Source organism: Dipodomys merriami, unplaced genomic scaffold, assembly GCF_024711535.1.
Source record: "Dipodomys merriami isolate MVZ:Mamm:240054 unplaced genomic scaffold, mDipMer1.0.p SCAF_384, whole genome shotgun sequence".
Lineage (NCBI taxonomy): Eukaryota > Metazoa > Chordata > Mammalia > Rodentia > Heteromyidae > Dipodomys > Dipodomys merriami.
Window position 1 is genome coordinate 131,167 of NW_027205426.1, and position 14,600 is coordinate 145,766.

The following is a 14,600-nucleotide window of genomic DNA, read 5'->3' on the forward strand; positions in this document are numbered from 1 at the left end:
AGCCGGCCCTGGCCCAGGAAGCTGTGCATCGCTGGATAGAGACCAAGGAGCCCGGCCTGGCCGGCTGCTGCTGGGAGGGAGATAAACCGGCAATGGGCGCTGAGCCCTCTCCCCAGTGAGGGGGTAGGGGTACCCCGGGGTGCCAGGGTGGTTCTCTCCAACACATGGCGGCAGTGAGCGCCGCCCTCTGACCCCCTGGTGACCTGCCAGGGACAGGTTCTGGGGTCACTGGCGGCCCTGCCTCCCGGAAATCCACAGCCCGGGAGCTTAACAAGCTCTGAAACCCAAGAGAAATGAAGTGATTGCCATAGCATATCAATTTTAGAGAGGAAGCTGGCTATTATTAACCTTCAGCTTTTCCCAGTGTGTGTGTGTGTGTGTGTGTGTGTGTGTGTGTACAGCCACAGAGAAAACACCGTAACATAAATGTATAATTCACATAGACACAGACGTGTGCAGAGACGTATGACATGGCTTGACTGACCGTACTGCAGAGACCACTGTGCAGGCCAGCACCACTTTCTCCCCTTTAGCCCTGGATGGTCCTCGGCCCCCAGTAGAAAAGTCGAGGAAACCTGCATCAGGAGGAGGCTGAGGCTGCCCTGGCGGTGAGCAGGAAGGAAAGGAGGCTGGGGACCAGGTACAATACCAGGCTGACCTGCCCAGGCTTCTAGCACCTGCCACAATGGCCCAGCCAGCATGAAAGAATCAACATGTGAACTGGGACATTTTGAACTCTGCCCAGCAGGCATCCCAGCCACCACCCCTGGGACTGCCCTGCCTGGCTGGTCTTCCCAAGGCCTCTGACACCTCAGACCCAGCCCAATTCTTCCTCCTTCTATGCTGCTTTGCCCAGGGACACAGCCCTGATGCCACAGCTGCGTTTTCTGAATTCCCCTCTGGAGTGGTGGCTCTGAGAATCACTTCTACTTGTGTGGTCTGTCACTTCAACATGAAGCCAGAACCAAGAAAACGCATGTCATCTGTAGGTTGGGTGACAGATTTTATGGGTGTTGATTGACCAAACCTTGGATGGTGTTTTTCCAAATTTTTGTCCATTTATTTATTTATTTCACAATACATCCTCTTGGAAACCATTCCATTTGCTGGGTTTGAGGCGTTGGGGATGGATAGCCAGAGGTCTCTATGTTGCCTAGGGTTACACATTCATCTCATGAGTGCTCAGAGACTGACTTACGTTTTCATATGTGCACACAAACATACAAAGGCATATGTCCTCTTATTTAATAAGGTTAAATAAAAGAATTTGTGGGAAGACCTTTAGAAATCCGGCAAAGGAATACAGTCTAGCCGTGGTAATGGTGCTACACTCTACCAATCTAGCTTAGGCTAGAGGTCTCGCCAAGGTGCTACCATGGACCTGTGGCCTGGAAGGTTTCCAGTCTCAGCCAAACCCTCACTTGCCCGAGCACCAAGAGAAAGGCCCGCTTCAGCTTCTTATTTCCCCAGATCAGGATGTACGAGTGGCTCGAAGGGTACAAGAGTCCCACCATATGGAAAAGCGGTTCGGTCCACATATTCTGGGGTATACTGGAAGTCCAGCTGGAGGCAATGATGGTCAGAGAGTTCAGGGTAAACAGCAGGAGGAAGGAGACCATCATTTGCAAGGCCTTCACGTGGACGGCGACGCTGGCGTCTCTGGAGCATTCCACGTGGAGCCGCATCCTCCGGAGGTGTCTGCACAGAGAGTAGATGAGCAGCAGAATGCAAACCAGCGATGTGACGAAGGGAATGAGGTTCAGGAGAGAGAACAAGGCCGCAGTGGAGAGATCAATAGTACCCCTCAGCTCCATCTTCCAAGTTGCATTTCCTTCACAGTCACCCACCTGCATTATCCAACCCATGTGCAGCATCACAATATTAGGAAACAAAAACACCAAAGTCCCGCAAACCACAAGGACAACAATGCTTTGTACTCTTCTCTTTAGATGGAGAAAAGTCAGGTTGGAAAAACTGGCTATCTTGAGAAAATAAAATATGATCAGTGCCGTACCATTCCAGCTGCTAAAATGGTTGGTTGTGACATAGGCAACGGCAAGAGCAAGTCTGCTCTTACCCCTGGGAAAAGCTGGATTGAACACAGTGAATTGCCCAGAGAGCATTATTACCCAAAGCAAGCCAAGCCGGGAGACAGCCAAAGCCATGAGGATTCCATCCACAGAGGAGACCCTCCGTCTCTTGACCCAGTCGACGGCATTCACCAGAGCTACGAAGACATTGGCAAAATTCCCAAGAACAAATTCCACCACTGCTATGCCAGATACAATCTGTAAGAAACTTGTCATGTCTGCACACACGGGACAAAAAGACACAATATCTCTGGCTGCGGTTCTCTCTGCCCTGACTCTGGGCTCTACTTGCCTTGGACGAAGTTCTCTCGTGGTGATATTTGGGACAGCCTCGGACCCATTGCCCTGCACAAGTGAGTGAGCTCAATGATGTCTTCGTGGAGAACAGTCTTCTGAAAGCAACTGAGACCACCCACAGGTGCGCTCCTTAGCCGGTGCTGAAATGAGCTCTGGGCTCTCAGTTTCCAGCATGCAAATAAAGGTAGGTTCTGTTTCACAGTTTGCAACTTGCCCTTGTTTAACCTCCATGGTTTGTGTTCATTGGGATTAATGGTTTGGAATTAAAACATTTTAGAGCTCAGTACAGGATGCAAGCCATTTAACAAAGCTCGGGTCTCATTTCACGCCAAATGTAGGAATACAGGAACCCAAATTTTTCTTATCAGCATCTAAGTTTTTCTCAGGAATCCCAGCAAGGCCAAAACCTCTTAGGAATCTGGAAACGGGTAACAAAAGTGGTACCTGTGATCTAATGAGATTCTTCAGCAAGTCTGCATGCAGGCACACACATACACACGTATGTACGCCTGAGCACACACATGCATCCACCACGGATAGAGAAAAATGAGTGCTCCATATTCTCTACATTCAAACATGTCTTTCAGGGACATAGATATTTTTTACAATAGCCCCTTTTTTCAGTTTCTGGCATTTTAGTCCATCCTTAATAGTTTCTTAACACGTGTCTTGTTCTTGGACCTTTCACATCGTTGCTCCCAGGTATAATTAGTACTTAAATATTGACAATTTAATTAACATAGTGAGTAATGTTCTAACTATTTCCTGGCCACTTCACAAATGATGTGTAGATGTGTAGACCTGGGTCAGGCCTACAAGCCCCATGACACAGAGGCTGAGACCCGGAGGCCCCCATGCAGTTGGGATTTTTTTCCTTCAGTATTTTTTGAGTGTTTTTATTATCTTTAAGGAGCTGTACAAAGGCGTTGCCAGTCACCTGAGCCGCTGGTGAACACAGTGCATCCCTATCTGCGTCTCTGGTCAGCATTCTCTTGAAGACTCTTGCCATTTAACAAAACAGTTTGCGTGCACAGTGCATCTTGGTCTGTGTACCCCATCGATGTGTTCACCACTTGGACTTGCCCTTCCCGTGTCCTCTCAGTTCTGAGAGCAGCCAGTGCCTGTCTGCCTGCATCCCCCCTCCCCCCTCGTTCTTGTGCTCTTCTCCTCGGGGCCCCACCCTCCTCATTCCTGGTGCTCATTTCATTGGGCTTTGACTTAGCCTTTCTAAAGAACTACACTATGTGTGCTCTCAGAGTCTATTATGCTTCAATCTGAAGCTCCAATCTGAAGCCTGCCTGAGCAAAAAAAGCCCATGAGAGTCTGTCTCCAATTTAACAGAAAAAATAAAAATCAAGACTGGAGGCATGGGCCAAGTGGTAGAGACCCAGACATGAGTAGAAAAAACCAAGTGATAGTACAAAGCCCCGAATTCAAGATCTGGTACCAGCACAAAGCAAATAGTTTCCCTTGTCCTCACTCATTCATCTTTGGTTATTAAATTTTAAAAATTAAATAGATGTTAAAATAAGCCTCAAATTGTATTTCTTTTGTGGCTAAAGATTCTGAACATTCTTCATGTGTTTATTAGCCATTTGCATGTGTTTTTCTGAGAGTTAGAAAAAAAGAAAAGAGAGAGGGAGAGAGGAAGGAAGAAAGGCAAGAGGGAAGGAAGACATGGAGCGGCTGCAGGATGGAGGTCTGAATTCAGAACTACAGGTGCAGCAGGGGAACTTTAGGGGATTTGCATTCAAACTATGAAACTCACATTTGTCTTTTCAACGGGACACTGTGGCAGTTGCACGGAGAGCTGACCAGGTCTGGGACAGAGGACAAGGTTGTTCCCGGGCCTCTTGGGGGCTGTGAAGTCCACCAAGACAGAAGAAATACGTGCTGAAGCAGGGCTTGGAACAGAGATTAGGTCAGGGATCGTATTCTGAAAACACAGTCAACTACATTTGGTATTTTTTTAAAGCAATTCAGAGTTCAACAACACGAAAGCAGCATCTGGAGCCCAAGGGGTTAGGGAGTATGCCGGCTTCCTCTCCCCACCCCTCCCACAACTACGATAAACTCCGGCCACCAAAGCCCCGGAATGTGACTGTGTTAGGAGGAAAGATGTGTAAGGATGTGACCATGCTCAGACAAGGCTCGTATCTGGGTCCACCCAACGCAGGCCAACCCATAATGTGAGGAGGAAAAGACAAGGGGTACCCAGGGAGACTCTGTGTCCACAGCTGAAAACACCTAGGTCCAGGGTCCCTCCTTAGAAAGCATTTTGAAAGGGGAATCGGGCAAAGGAAGACGTGAGAAATGACACGCGTTGGCAGATTAGCATGCTACCACACCACGGGGTCCCTGGGGTGGACTGCGGGGCCAAGCCTACTTTCAAATCCCACTGGGATAGTAGTAAGGATGAAATCTATACTCCTGTGATCAGAAGCGGATCTCAGAACCTCGGGCAATCTTTCTGGGCCTGCGCAGGCTGAGAGATCCCAGTGATGCATTTTAACCCACTCCATAAAGACCTGAGCACAAGGAAAACAAAAAAAGTTCTTTAAACACTTTGCACAAATAGCACGTCACACCTTGCAGAAAGGCACGCTGACAGCCTCTTCCCTGCCCATCCGGCCAGGCTCTGGTCCAGAAGAAGAGTCAGGGATGCGAGGCATTCCAGTATGTCAGGCAGAAGGGCACTGGGCGAGCTCAAAGCTCCATTCTTCTGCTCCTCTTCATAAAGCGAGAGGCCCCACATCCCGGCACAGACTCCAGAGCCTCTCCAGAGCCTCCTCCACGATGCTGCTGGTCCTGCTCACCGCGGCCCTGCTGGCCCTGAGCTCCGCTCAGAGATATGGTCAAGGTAGGGCACGGGGCTGGGGCTGGGACTAGCCTGTGGGGAGGGAGCTCATGGGAGATGAGCAGGAGAAAGCACAGCCCAGGCTGGTGAGCTTACAGGACCATGGTGGGGACTTGCTGTGCAAACACAGGATTCGGGAGACCACTCCAGGGCCCAGCTCTGAGACCCCTTCCTGGAGGATCCAGGTCGTCCAGTGAAGAGAGTCAGGAACATGGTCCTCACCAGAGACCCCCGCAACACGGACCCCCGCAACACGGACCCCCGCAACACGGACCCCCGCAACACGGACCCCCTCAACACGGTCCTCACCAGAGACCCCCACAACATGGACCCCAACAAGGACCGCAACAAGGACCCCAACAACAGAGACCCCCACAACAGGGAGGCCCCCAGCAGGGACCCCAACAACAGGGACCCCCACAGCAGAGACCCCCACAGCAGGGAGGCTCCCAGCAGGGACCCCCACAGCAGGGAGGCTCCCAGCAGAGACCCCCACAGCAGGGACCCCCACAGCAGGGACCCCCACAGCAGGGAGGCTCCCAGCAGGGACCCCCACAGCAGGGAGGCCCTCAGCAGGGACCCCCACAGCAGGGAGGCCCACAACAGGGAGGCCCACAGCAGGGAGGCCCACAGCAGGGACCCCCACAGCAGGGAGGCTCCCAGCAGGGACCCCCACAGCAGGGAGGCCCACAACAGGGAGGTCCCCAGCAGGGACCCCCACAGCAGGGAGGTCCCCAGCAGTGATGCCCCAAGGCCAACCTTCAAAGGAACCCCCAAGTCCATATCAGGTACGATTTAAATGTTTTTCTGCTTGAAAGTCTCTAAGGCCTACAATTCTCCAAAGTGTCCGAATGAATCAAGTTTAAGTATGTTTCACTTATGTAAAATTGTTACTGTTAAGTTACTTGGGCCATTTCAACAAACAATCACAAAGTACCCCAAGGGAGTTGTGATTGGTAGAACACTGCCAGTTCCCTTTTCCCCAGGATGACACTCCCTCCTGGCTGGTGCAGCCCAGGGCACTAGGCTGCATCCTCCTCGGAGGGCCTGGGGACCAGGCATTCTACCTCCTAATCCCCCCTCCCCCACTTGGCTCCCTATCTGGGAAGGACAGGGGAGGGAAGGGAGGAGGGGACAGGGGGCACCAAGCTCTCCTGCCTCTCCCAGTGAGAACCCAGGAGGCAAGAAAGGCCTCTGCCTGCCCAGCCCTCCATAACCTGCCCTCTTCTTTCCTTTCAGAAAGGGAGCCAGAAGATGCAGCCCTCCAATCCCCCCCCCATCCCATCAGCATGGTCTGAGGCCCCCACCAATAAAACAATGAACATGTGATTCCTGCTCTCGCGTCTCTTTCTGAATTGGGTGAGGCTGTAACTTGCTGGCTCGGGACACAGTCTCACAACACCTGGGAGCCCTTAGAACGGGAGCAGCCCCCAGCCACCTACCAGCTCAAAGAGGTCCACCATGCAGGCTAACATAGACACGATTCATAAAGGTCTGATGCCCTCATACATGCACAGAAGCAAGGAATAGAGAGAAGCACCTTTATATTCTTACCAATGTACAGAAGCAAAGACTATAGAAAGAGAGGACATTTTAGAAACAGAGGAACCCCTGACATGCCCCAGTTTTGGGGACCCTGATTTCTGAGGGGTGACTGTGCTTCAAGGCTTCTTCTTCACAGAAACACTATGCAACTTGCTTCCTACTGTACATTTCAAAAACTCTCTCCAGCTGGGCACCTGGGTGGGGTTCATGCCTGTAATCCTAGCAACTCAGGAGGCTGAGATCTGAGGATCATAGTTCAAAGCCAGCCTGGGCAGAAAAGTCCCTGAGACTTTATCTCCAATAAACATAAAAAAACTGGTGGGACTGTGGCTCAAGTGGAACAGCATCAGCCTTGAGCTGAAGAGCATAGGGACAGCACCCAGACCCAGAGAGTTCAAGCCCCACGAACAACAACAACAAAAAAAACTCTCTTTACCACTATTATGCTATTATGCAATCAATGATTTTTTTAATTAAATTCTGGTGTATTTCAGGAAATGATTATAAATCAGAATAATAAAACTATCTGCAGTCATGAATACTCAACATTGTACTATAAATGGGGAAATGGGGAAATCCTGTCTAAACCAAGAGAAAGCATATCCCCTCATTTCATGCTTATGCGATAATTGGGATAAAATTCTCAGCCACAACTGTCAGCAAGGGAATGACAAAGAGAGAGAATAAGAGAAAGCCAAACTCAAGGAAACATTCAAATTCTCTCCATTTGCAGATGATATAAGCCTGTGTAAAAGACCCTAGATATCTACCTGAAAACATTATATCTGAATATTCTTAGCAATGTGTTCATGATCATAAAATCATCATACAAAAGTCAGTAGGTTTTCTAAACAAAAGCGAGTGTGCTGCGAAGCAAGTCAGCACTGAACCTCAGCTCTCAGGAGCCTAAATGAGTGGTTAGGAGGTGAGAAGCCGTGCCTCACCTGTCATCCCAGCTACTCAGGAGGCTGAGATCTAAGGATTGAGGTTCAAAGCCAGATGGGCAGGCAAGTTCTTGAGACTCCTATCTCCAATGAACCACCAAAAAGCTGGAAGTGGATGTGTGATTCAAGAGGCAGAGCACCAGCCCCAGGGAACATAAAGCTGGCACGATTTAGGGCGGTGAAGGTTCCCCATCCTTGGGCCTGAGCCTGAGCCCGTACCGCAGCTGCTGCAGCCCCAACAAAAAGGCCCGCCTCAGTTTGTTGTTTCCCAGAACCAGGATGCACGAGTGGCCCGAAGGAAAAACCGTCCCAACAGCCGGGAAAAACAGGATGCGCAAGCATGTGTTCAGGTATGTAGAGCTCCAATGTTGTACCACTAGAGCCAGAAAGAAAATGGAGTATAGGAGCAAGAAGGCGACCACCATTTGCAGGGCTCGGATGTGGGCCGCAGTGCCAGCGTCTCTGGGTCCTGGGCCATGATGCCGCATCCTCTTGTGGTGTTTCCACAGGGAGAAGATGAGCAGGAGAAACACCGCCAGGGACACGGTATAGGGCACAGAAAGGCACACGGTGAAAAGGACAGAAACCCCGGCAGGTTTAGTTGTCCTGTGCCTATAAGACACATTCCTCTCCGACCCATTAGGAAATGGCTTTAACAGCATCACATCCACGCACAAGAGGACCACGATGAAAAGCAATGTCATGGAAACTACTCTCTTCACTCTCCCCTTTAGGTAAAGAAAAAGTGAGTTGGAAAAATTGGCTATCTTCAGAAAATAATAAATGCTGAGGATGGTAGCAAGCCAGGTGCTGAAATGGTTGGCTACTACCCAGAAAGTGAAAATCATCCTGCTCTTATTTCCAGTGGCAGCACTAGCTGGGTACAGCACAAGCATAAATATGCTCAGAACTACTGACCAGAGCAGCCCGATTCTGGAGATGGCCAAGGCGGTGAGGATTCGGTCCACCAAAGACAGCTTTCCCCTCCTGAGCCAGTCCACACAGTTCACCAGGGCTATGAACCCATTTCCCAGATTCCCAATGATGAGTTCCAAAATGAAAATGACTATAAATGTGCTCTGAACCACAGCCATCGTCTGCGAGCAAATGTCCCAATCTTTAATGTCACTGGCTAAAACATTTGCTTGAAATGCTCCCTCTGCCTCTTGAACGTTTATAAAAATCCTCTGTGGTAAGACTTCTGTACACAAAAGCCAGCAAATAGCAAGGCTTGCCAATGGCTGTGTTCATAGCTTTCTTCCTGCTACTTTGTTTATCCACCCAGATAAATTGAGCTTCAAAGCTGTGCTCCTCACAGGAGCAGAAGCCTAGAACGCCCTCCAGCCGATGATGACAGGAATGCTGGCATGCAAATAAATACATGTTGTTTGCATTCTTATGTTGATTTTTTTCCTCCTTGATCTGCTTTTTAGAATCTGGCTGCTTGAGTTCTGGACAATGAACATTTCAAAATTCTGGGGGGTGGTGAGGGTCTGAACTGGTCTGTGGGACTCATGAGCTCAGAGGTTTCACAGACATTTGAGGCCTGTGCTTCCCACAATCCTTCCTAAAACCGCCCAGATGTATCTACTAATGTGATGGAGAGTCTTATTCTTCAGGGAAAAAAAATGCAGATCCCAAAGCCCAGCTATGGTAGAGACGGGCATGAGTCACTTTACCCTCAATCCAAGAATGGGGCATGAACCTGCCACCATGACCAATGGAGTCCAGGAGAGGAGGTGAACTTCTGCTCAAACCCAGCCAAAGAGAAAAGACATAGACAACAGACAAGCAGATGGATGGAGAGACAGAAATATGGATGGCTGGATGGATGGATGGATAGGTGGATGAATGGATGGATGATGGGTAAATGGATGATGAGCAGATGATGGATGGATGATAGTTGAGTGGATGGATGGATGAGTGGGTGGGTGGGTGGATGGATGATGGATGGATGGATGAGTGGGTGGTGGATGGATGTATGATAGCTGGGTGGATGGATGGATGATGGACAGATGGATGATGAGCAGATGATGGATGGATGATAGGTGGGTGGATGGATGGATGATGGACAGATAGATGAGTAGATGATGAGCTGATGGATTACTGTTGTGTTGCATTTTCCTGGACTGTCTCCACCCACTGACAGATTCCCCAGTGCAACAAAGGGAGCTTATTAGCATCCCCTAGAGTGAATACAGCCTTTTTGTTTAAAATTTTCTGGGCACAATACCTAGAAAAACTCTAAATTACAATGGACCCCAAGAGTCTTAAGGATGGGTTCTAATGTGTATTTTTATTGTTATTCCCCAAAGGACTAAAAATAAATTCCATCCATTCACCCATCCCTTCCAGAGGCTGCACCTGTAATAGTTGGTGTCTGAGGGAAAGCCGGACAGACTCTCGTCTGCTACCATGCAAATGAACACATATTCACTTTCATCCTTTTGCTATTTAGTTTGTCATATCTAATCTGCATGATTTTAATCTATCAAATTCAAATGCCAGCCTGTAGGTTGTACGACTTAATACACAGGTTGTGCATAAATGTCCAACTGGACCTTGGTTATCTATGGTTGACCTCACTGCCTTGTTACTGCTTACGGTATGGAATGAGTGGCCCGGCGTTTTCCAAATGTTTCTTCTCGGAATATTTTCCACAAAGCTGACCCTACCTAAAATAGGTGCAGGTCACGAATGCTTACACATAGCATTATTGTGTAAAGCCACAAATGCAGGCACTCATATGCAACAACACTGGCAAGGTCAGCCCACAAACACAGGCTATTATTCCTGCTAGTGTTCTGTATGGACTGGGAATTCTTCATGATGAAGCAAGCAGTACCCACAGAAATGCTGGATTAAAGCACCCTTGTGGTCCTGAGGAAAGCCTCACAAAACTGGTCTGGTAGCTCTTGTGTTTGAAACAATAGAATTTGTACATTTAAACTCTATACATTCTTTTGTTTTGTTTTGTTTTTTGTCAGTTGTGGGGCTTGAACTCTGGACCTGTATGCTGTCCCTGAGCTCTTTATCTCAAGGCTAGCGCTCTACCACCTGAGCCACAACAACACTTCTGGTTTTCTGGTGGTTAATTGGAGATCAGAGTCTCATGGACTTTCCTGTCCAAGCTGGCTTTGAACAGCGATCCTCAGATCTCAGCCTCCTGGGTAGCTAGGATTACAGGCATGAGCCACCAGCACCTGGCTTATTCATCATTTCTTATCTGATACTTAGATTTGAGATTGCTTGAAGTGAATGTAGCATTTCATTCCATGCATGCTTCCTTTGTTATTATTATTCTAAAATCATATAGAAGTTCATGACCACCATTATAAACACGTCACAATAAAAACTTATGCATCTAAGTCGTTGTGTGAATGTCTGTTAATGAATGCATCCCAGTAAGGATGGAAGGGATTGGACAGGGCAAATTCCACCCCTCCCCAGCCCCGTGTGGCCTCTGTGAATTCTCAGAATTACACAGAAGGAAAGAGTATTTAGAAAGCACAATTGGATAACATACACAAATTTCTTAAGAAGCGGCCATCATCTAGATGATGCAAGACTGACTCAAGTCATTTCAGTGGTCCTGGGGCGCTGAGTCCCTAGCTGGTCCCTCGGCCCTGGGGGGTCGAGCCTCCGGCCCCTCGGCCACAGCAGCACAACCAGGCCTGTCTCAGCTCGCTGTTTCCCAGGATTAAGGCGTAGGAGTGGAATGAAGGAAAGAACATGACCACCACCTCAGAAAGCCAAATGACATGAGTGTTCTCCAGGGTTGCATGGTTCCAAATCTGTATGATGAGAAAGAGAAAGAAGATGGAGTACAGGAGGAGGAAGGTGATCACCATTTGCAGGGCTCGGACGTGGGCCGCCAAGCTGGCATCCCTGGGTCCTGGGCCACGGGGCCGCATCCTCTTGTGGTGTCTCCACAGGGAGAAGATGAGCAGGATGAAGGCCACCAGGGACACGGGGAATGGGATGCAAAGGAAAAGGTTGATGCGGATGAAAAAATGCGTGGAAAACTGCAGTGACGTCTCTGAGCTGAAAATACGAGACATATTTTGGAACTCCAGAAGCCACACACTGATGGCTCTGTTCATCAGAAAACCACTGATGAACAAGATAACCAGAGACCCCAGGATCATCCAGAAAACCACTTTCCTAACTCTCCACTTGAGATAAAGGAAAACAGAGTTGGAAAAGTTGGCTATCTTGAAAAAATAGAAGACGCTGAGGCTCGTGGCGAGCCAGATGCTGAAGTGGTTGGTCACCATCCAGGTTAAAAAAATCATCTTTAACATGTTCGCTGTCTTCCACAACTCCGGGTTCAGTGATGCCATCAGCATACTGGTACAGGAAGAGAGAAGCAAGCCAATCCTGGAGACCGCCAGCATGGTGAGGATGAGATCAACAGAAGACAATTTCCTCCTCCTGGCCCAGTTCCTGCAGTTCACCAGGGCTATGAATCCATTTCCCAAATTTCCAGCAATGAACAGCAGACCTACGATGACCAAGAAGATGCCATGCAGGACAAGACACATTGTCAGCTTCTAAGGCCTCTGTGGGGTATTTATTAACATGGACATCTGACATCCAGCAGCCTCAGAGCATGTCGCCCGCTCACTGCTACAACCCGGTGTAAAAGAACCAACAAGCTAAGGCTGGGACCTGTCCACTTATACATGCACCGCTTCCTTCAGGAAATGCCGTACTGTCCAACTCGACCCAGGAATTTCAGCCAGATGACGTGTGTGTGTTAGTCCGTAGCCTTGGTCTTCAGGACTTGGTGGTGGAGGGCACGCTTGAGTCCTTGGGTGCTAGCATGCAAAAGAAGATTCATTTATTACACTGTCCAGATGTTTCTACTTGATCTACATATTTCATTCCAGACACTGGAGATCTAGACAAGAATGATTTAAAAAAAAAAAAAGCTACGAGGAAGGAAATAAGGTTTTGAACTGGTGTGTGATATTTCTCAACCACTGGGGTGCTTTTTTTTAACGCTTCAAATTAAGTGTGTATAGTGACCCAGATATATGTGTGTTACCCCTCAGACAACCCATTACCTCCATCTAATATCATGGAAATAATTTGTCTTTTGGTATCTGGTATCAGGGATGACACCTTACAAAGGTGTGTGCGCACACCTACTCACAAATAAAATACATTTGTGTAATATCTTCATTTTTCACTTCAATAATATGTTTTTCCCTTTGCCCATCACAGATTACATATCTACCCCATGCTTAGTAATGGATTAGTAATTAGTAGATTTGTTTTTAATTTTCGAAGTAACATTATGTAGTATTAAATGTACATGTTCAGTAGGCTTGGGAAATCTTTCTGTAGCTATGAAAAGCCGTGGGAATTAAGCTGTGGTTCATGAGGCTGTCACGGATGCCTTAGTCCACACAGCACGAAGCCTTCCTGTTCTGAGTCTCGGATGCCCAGGACGAGGTACCCACCGGCTTGTCATCCTTTCTCTGTCCTGCCTCTGGTGATGTTCAGCAGAGGCTGGAGGGGGTCTGCAGGTCCCTGGCCGGTGAGTACCTCATCCACACTCACCTGGTGTGTTCCAGGATGGGGTCCCTGTGAGACTGAGCTCACCCAACGAGGCCGAGCTCATCCGGTGCATCCCCCTGAAGCTGGCCACCCCACCTTGCTCTCTGGAGACACCCGAGGGTGACGAGGTCCTGGGAAAGACAGGCCTTGTATGAAGAGCCACAGGAACTCCCTCAACGTCTCATTCCAACAGTGAAACAGGGAAATAGCAAGTTGGTTCTCCAGGTTGCTGGGCCTCTAAGCCCTTCCTCGTAAATCACTGTGATTTACATACACTGGGGAGTTATGCACTTGCATAACTCCCCATAACAACATAACAGATGTTGTGTTCTGCCTGTACCAAGCTCAAGTAACCAACACAGTTTTAAGTAACAAATGCAAAAATGCATAAGACTAGGCGATGTTAACCCCCAAGGCCTCTGAGTCACTGTCTCTGATCCGTGGTCTGGTTTTGAAAATACTAGACTAAGATACTTGCTTGCTTGCACCATAGTTTGTTGATTCTATTCTCGGAAGGTCTACAACTTGGCAATAAAAGAGTCTATTTTAAAAGGGTGCAGGAAATGCGTCACTAACTTGCTAACTTTGTGCATAAATATCATAAGGGAAATATGGCTTTTCCAGTAGGGGAAATACACAAGCCTTTACAAAAATTACTTGGTATTTTTAATTTTATAATTTTAAAAATTATTATTTTGTCCAGCTTCATGGAAAGGAGAAATAGGAGCATTGCAGTTCAAGTACAAACCAAGAAAAAGTTGACTGGCAGCCCTCAGCATATGAACTAGGTGTCGAATGAGACATCTGTAATCTCAGCTGCTCGGGAGCCATAGGTCAGCATAGGCCAGGCAAAATGGGGAATTGTATCAAAAAGCAAAATCGCTGGAGGCTTGACTTGGGTGCCAGAGTGCTTGTCTTGTACAACACAAGACCCTGATGCATATAGCAAGTATAAATTGCAATGGATTGTAACCAAAGAAAAATAGGTAAAAGTTATTGTTAATCTTTATGTTTTGAAATCATGCAAATGCATGAAAAACGATCCGACAGTCCTTGCAAACGCACGTGTGGATTGGGTTGACAAGCAGTGAACCTGGCTTGCATGTGTTTTCATGTATTTGCAATCATGCAAATAATGAGTGGGTCATCACCATTCCTCGCTACACTTTGTATTCATGCAAATGTGTGTATACGTGCACCTTTACTTAATTAGCTCAGGTAACACACCTGGAATGTCTGGGAATCCACCTGGATATCCCTCAGCTGTGTGTGGTGGGAAACCCAATGTTGCAGACTCTCTAA

At 48.1% G+C, this 14,600-nt stretch overlaps 1 protein-coding gene across 1 annotated transcript; it reads left to right on the forward strand.

Annotated features, from left to right (window-relative positions):
• Nucleotides 1-5,163: 5,163 nt before the first annotated feature.
• LOC138805093 (paternally-expressed gene 3 protein-like) lies at nucleotides 5,164-6,571 on the forward strand. The gene is made up of 3 exons (XM_069989677.1): nucleotides 5,164-5,247; nucleotides 5,375-6,032; nucleotides 6,484-6,571. Exons 2-3 carry the CDS (start codon nucleotides 5,456-5,458, stop codon nucleotides 6,540-6,542), a joined length of 636 nt encoding a protein of 211 aa, XP_069845778.1. The 5' UTR covers nucleotides 5,164-5,247; nucleotides 5,375-5,455; the 3' UTR covers nucleotides 6,543-6,571.
• Nucleotides 6,572-14,600: the final 8,029 nt, after the last annotated feature.

Coding starts and splice junctions, on each gene's coding strand:
- LOC138805093 (XM_069989677.1), top strand. CDS start 5,456: ATGGTCCTCACCAGAGACCCCCGCAACACGGACCCCCGCAACACGGAC. Junction 6,033..6,483: donor AACCCCCAAGTCCATATCAG/GTACGATTTAAA, acceptor CTTTCCTTTCAG/AAAGGGAGCCAGAAGATGCA.